This window comes from Etheostoma spectabile, chromosome 17 (assembly GCF_008692095.1).
Source record: "Etheostoma spectabile isolate EspeVRDwgs_2016 chromosome 17, UIUC_Espe_1.0, whole genome shotgun sequence".
In the NCBI taxonomy this organism is placed as follows: domain Eukaryota; kingdom Metazoa; phylum Chordata; class Actinopteri; order Perciformes; family Percidae; genus Etheostoma; species Etheostoma spectabile.
Window position 1 is genome coordinate 18,555,528 of NC_045749.1, and position 5,926 is coordinate 18,561,453.

Below are 5,926 nucleotides of genomic sequence, written 5' to 3' on the forward strand. Positions count from 1 at the left end.
GTAAATGTTTACAAATTTGTGTATTTCATGTGAAGCAGTGTAAACAATCTTAAACACAGTTTGAAGTCACCAGATAACTGCACTAAAGCCAATCGTGGCATGTCAGGCCGTACTGGGAATAGACATGTTGATGCTGCTCTTTGCCTATGTAGAGCTCCAGATGTTTGCCTGCCCAAACCAAGTCTGAGTTTTATTATAGACCGGTGGTGCCAATGTGACTCATATGGACATATCACACACTTGATATTCCTCAGAACCCCAGTTACCTGGACTATACAACAGCTAATGTAGTGAAACCACAGGGAAGCAAATCACAAAAGAAACTACTGGTGAACAAATTTTTCTTCTTCTTCTAAATTGTGGTTAGGCTTAGTCATTTTTATTTCAGGAAGCTTATGGGTAATGACATTTTCAGTCCAGAACTTTTCAGGAATATGACATGAAATCAATACGAAGTAAATGACAATGTAGACACTTTTGCAAACAATAAACCTGCACAACAAATTTCCTCAGTGATGGTTACAAACTTACCATCAATATTTTAAAATTTTAGTGGCAGTGATGTAAAAACCAGTTTTTGAGGCTTCCCTGTTATTTCTCATTGAATTTTGTGAGGAGGCTTCACCAAATAGTCAAACGAGTCAAACTCAAACGTGGCACAGTGACTCTGGCTTTATCAAGATAACATTTGTCAACTTATATAGTTATAGAACTTATTATAGCGCACACTCAAAGTTATTCAGTGTGAGCAGTAATTATTTGCCAAGACGTACGTGACCCATCTGATTTCATGCCAAGAAGTGTATTCTAACTTTAAGGCTTTTCAGTATATGGTTGAATAATTCATAAACTACAAAGAATGCTTGGGAAAAATAGAACAAAGCTTGAAGTGTATTTGGATTCATTTTACACCTGTGCAAGGCCCCCTATGCTTACTGTTTTTATTTTGTATTTAACACGTTTTTCAGAGGGTTGGTCAGGACTTCCTGTGCAATATACTTTATTACTGTATCAATAATAAAAATGAGAACATTTAAGTTGTTTGAATTTGTCATTTTAAATGTGTAATATATTCATTTTCTTAACCTATTTATTCTGTTATCAGAGCTTGTTAAGCGTAATCATTTCTTAAGCTTTATGGATTTGGTCAAGACTAAACTGACCATGTCGGTCAGTGTTGCTGTCATTTGGACTCCAATGTGTCACAGTCAAGGTTGGAAAGGAAAAAACATAGATTTTTCCTGTGCAATAGATTCCTTACGTACACCTCTGGGTGTCAAACTGCTAGCCAGTGGCCAGATTTGGCCCCGGAAACCATTAACCCTCCTGTTGTTCTCGGGTCCAATTTGGCCCCTTTAAAAAAAATGTCTATATCTGAAATATGGGTTTCTTTTAAACCAAATTACCACAAAAAATGGATTGGGTTCCATACAACGCTCTTTGCAAATACAGTTGATCACTTTCATTCCTGACTAAACTCATCTGTACGTTCCTCTGATCTTAACTATTAGTCAAAAATTCATAATTTCTGCTTTTTGAAAAGGTATAATTCTATATAAATGAGGGTTATTGACCATAAATTCCAAAAAGTACTTTAAAACTACTGGTAGTAGGGCGGTGTGAAAACTTTAAAGGGAAGTTTTGTCAGTTTTTGACCTGGAAGGACAACACAAGGGTTTAATGGTCTCTTACGTGTTTAGGATCTGTTAAGTGAGGCCCACCAATTATTTCAGAGTAAAGCTGCAAAATCAGATGTATAAAATTGGTTTTAGACTTGTGGAAGTCAAAACAAAGAGACCCACTAAAATCCTGAATAAAAATTGGGACTTTCATTGTTTGAAAAACAAGCCAGATGCATTCATCTTTTTTTTTTTTTTTTATCTATGGAGTGCGGCCTCCTTCTGGAGCTACTGTATGTGACACTTAATAGTCACCAGGTCTTTGAACCATGCAGTTCCCCAGTTTCTGCTTCCTGCTCAAATCCAGAGAGCTGAATTTGCCCCAGCCGGCCTGTCTGATAGCCCTCATCGTCTACAGTGGGTACTCTGAAGCCGTGGTGCCACCGACCCCCCGACTGCCTGTCAGACTACCTAATGGCACGCGTGCGGCTGCTTTGGGGTGGGGGTGGGGGGTCCCCCCCGTTATTTGAAAGTGTCTCACCCTGAACCCCAGCTCCAATCTATGCCTCTGCTACCAGTAGCGGCCTGGCAGTTTGTTCCTGTCTGTCACCAGCCCCGTGCTATAAAGCCAGTGTTATCTGCAGTGTTAAGTGCAGGCCACAGACGTAGGGTCAGCTCAAAGTGAAGCAGCAGAGACACCCTGTCCCGCCTGGCCCCGCCACACACAGGAAGCAGTGCTGCGCTGGGTCCCTCTGTCTGGCCCTGGAGCCTTGCTTCGGCCAGCAACGCAGGCGCTAATGCAAGGAGACACTCAGGCAAATGACTCTCTAATTTCCCCTCAGGACTCCCGACGATCCCACTGGCCCTTGAGAATCAGACTGAGGATTTGTTCGGAGTGATTTGTTTTGTCTTGTCCCCCCCCTATCCTTGTGCAATTCCCTCACTCAAGTTCTAGTTCCCTGTCCCCCAGCGTCGTTGATGCCCCTTAAATTGGGGATTTTAGAAAAGAGGTATTAAGTAGCACGAGCCCTTGGACGATAGAAGATATAGAACTTAAACGTTTTGGAAAAATAATGGAAAAGAAAGCAACAAGTCACTGAGAAACCACTTTAATCTGTAGTTTTCCATGAAAAAGTAACTCATGTCGAGTGAGTTGCAGCCTTTTGTAAAATACAAGGTTTCTAGTATTCCTTGTTTCTAGGCCATGTTTTGCGATGGCCATAATCTATTCATCTGCTGAAGGAACTCATTTTGTGAGTAAGCGAGCCTCTCAGCCTCCCAATGCGTCACATTTGCAGACCTGTAGCTTATTTCCCTTCCAATGAGGGTTTAATTGGGTGACTAACACACGCGCAGTTAAAGCCCTTTGAATGCTGACTGGCTCGGAAGATCTGTTGAGAAATTAAATGATGCATCAAGCTGTTTCTCTGCTCAGATTTGAATCATGATCACATCGCGGTTTAAACTGTGACGCTGTGTGACATAAAAAAAATAGTGTTCTTATAATGGGCCTATACATCTGTTTTTACAATGCTTCACATTTCATTGTTGTGTAGTAATATTCTTACTTTTTAGTCATCCAAACCATACGACGATATAGGTCGTTTATTTCTCCACTGTAATGCGACCCATAGAAGCCTTTCATGAAGTAACATCCCTAGTGGTGGCAGGACATGGAACCCACAGGAGCGTTTTCCGTCCTAACATCTAAACGTAACGGTTGTGGTTTTAAACCCGTTGATAACGTTGTGAAACGGCCGCAGTTTGGTTTGGTTCAGGCAACTTGCTTAAGTTGAGGAAAAGATCCTGGATTGGGTTAAAGTCAGTACATTTGTTACGTTACTTCAGTTCCGTTTACGCCCAAGACGCAGAACTTAACGTAGTGACGTTTGTCCGGTAAAGTTAAAAAAACAACTCTGATTTTACTTTTTTCCCCCAAACAGGACATGAAGCCTCGTCTCCTGGGTGAAAGTCCTGTGTAAAAAAACTAAATATATTAACCCTCCTGTTGTCCTAGGGTCAAATTTGACCCATATTCAACATGTTTCTATATCAGAAGTTTGGGCTTCTTCCAACCAAATTGTAAAAAAAATAAAGTGGATAGTTCCATACAACTATTACTCTTCACAAGTAAAATAAAGAATTTGCTCAGTACTTTCATTAAATTGGAGTGTTTTATTCAAATTTATAGCATTTGGAGAAAAAAATGTCAAAACATTGGCAAGAAGTGGAAATAAAATGTGTAAAAAACTTTGGGGAAAAGCGACAGAAGTGTCAAAAAGACGACCACAAAAAAAAGAAGTATGTTTACACCCAGAAAAATAAAAAAGTTGCACGATCGATGGGAAAATGACACGAGGGTAAAATAAACCCACCAAGACCATACGCTCCCTTATGTTAGGGATGCAGTTAATAATCATGCAGTGACAAAGTACAGTAAAGTGATGATCCTTTTATTAAATATATAAGAATAAAAGTATGAAGTTAGAATTAGAAAGTTTGTATGTCAACAGTCAGATCAAAGACAGATGTCCCCTCTACACACATGATTTCTTTTAAATAACAGTTCAAATAATCTAATATTTCACACAAAAATAAAGACTAGAGAAAATCCCAATGTCTATTAGGATTTATCTTTCTTTCTTTCTTCTTGCATTCATCGTCTCACGTCCCCTCAGATATATCTTGTGACCCCTCGGAAGGGCCCGACCCCTGGTTTGGCAACCAGTCAAGTAACCAATGAGCTATATAAAGTAGATCAAACTTGCTGCACCCCGATCTGCTACAACATGCTGCTTATATATTGATGCATTGGTAGGCGCTTAGTAACTTTGTTTATCATAACATTTCAGTTTTACTTTGCCTTCATAAAACTTCTGTAAACTACTGTTGCTTTAGTAGGATTTACTTGTAATTAAATATTTCTTTTATAATAAAACTAGTTTGGTGCCTCTGCCATTAATACAATTGTAATGGGGTTTTCAACTGTGGGTGTTGAGTGAGAAATAAAAAAAACATTTATAGAAACAAGGGGTAACAGTCCCTCTGTGTCAGGCTGACGGCTAGTGGCGTTTATTAACTAGGCTACTTATGAATTAATAGTGAGAGATCTGAGCTTCCTCCTAATATGGATCTTAGTATTTATAGGGGGAACTCCAACTGTCATGTGCTCTAAGCATCTGTGCCAGGGAGCCTACTGCTGATTGGCCACTGATGCTCTGTTAATTAATGAACACAATATTTGCACACAATGTGGACCAACACCTGCGGACGGTTGAAGTGATTCGCTATCAATACTTTTAAGACACACACACACACACACACACACACACACACACACACACACACACACACACACACACACACACACACACACACACACACACAGCCTATTTCTCCTAATGTATATTAATGATATCTTATTTGCATACCACTTTAAGTCACCCGAATGGGATCCAACGTCCAACCTAACGTCTTATTTTTAGGGCTGACTTCGCTAATCATAACCCGCTTTGATGATTTGTCATCACGTCACAACATAACGTAACAATATGCCTTTTTTTTCTTCTTTTTTCTTCTTCCTCACCAGCTGAGTTGGATGAGTTGTGCCGTGTTGGGGGGGGGGGGCTATAAAAGCAAGGACGCGACACTCCTTATCCAGACCAGAGCCTGCAGAGGTAAGATCACTGGGGCTTTACTCTTAATATTCTGGGTCAGAATTAGTCACATTTTATCAGGTTTTACTCGGTTATTTTTTGTTTTTTTTGATTGCGTTGTGACACTTATGGTATACTTTCTGATCAAATATGTGTGTTTTACCTTAGGTGGCTACATCATCAGCGTCGAAATGAACATTTGGTGCAAATCGTGCAAATGTCCTGTTAGTGCTCCGTGCGCCTCTCGTCGTCTGGCCGACGGTCAGCGCACCTCCTCCTGCAGGAGGTTCAGGTCAGTGACGCTCCTCTTCCACCTCTTGTTCTTCTTCTTCTCTTCTCTGCTCCACATCCCCCAGTGGATGAATCAACGCATTGCTCTTTAGAAAATGAAGACCCCCCCCAAATCTGGTGCCAGCAATGCTTACACCACGGGGAGCACTTAATCCAATTTTCTCCTGTCTGCAGCCTGGTACTGGATGTGATACACACTAACCCGGCTACAATGATGCTGGAACTGCATTGACAAAAATCAAAAAATATGGTTCAGATTAGCCTTTATTAGGGTGCTTTTGTGCAGAATCATTCTAGAGAAGCATCACCAGTCTTGATAACTTACTTACTTATAACTTACTCATATATATATATATATAT

The 5,926-nt window shown here is 40.3% G+C and overlaps 1 protein-coding gene across 2 annotated transcripts in view; it reads left to right on the forward strand.

Annotated features, from left to right (window-relative positions):
* npas4l (neuronal PAS domain protein 4 like) overlaps positions 1-5,926 on the forward strand; it is a 10,676-nt gene that overhangs the window by 399 nt on the left and 4,351 nt on the right. Inside the window, exons 1-2 of one of the 2 annotated variants that reach the window (XM_032541361.1) lie at positions 5,201-5,296; positions 5,444-5,567. The exons of the other annotated variant lie outside the window; for it this stretch is intronic. Coding sequence (XP_032397252.1) covers positions 5,218-5,296; positions 5,444-5,567 — 203 coding nt within the window. The 5' untranslated portion in view covers positions 5,201-5,217. Of the gene's footprint in view, positions 1-5,200; positions 5,297-5,443; positions 5,568-5,926 lie in introns of those variants that run through there. 2 annotated transcript variants of the gene reach the window in all.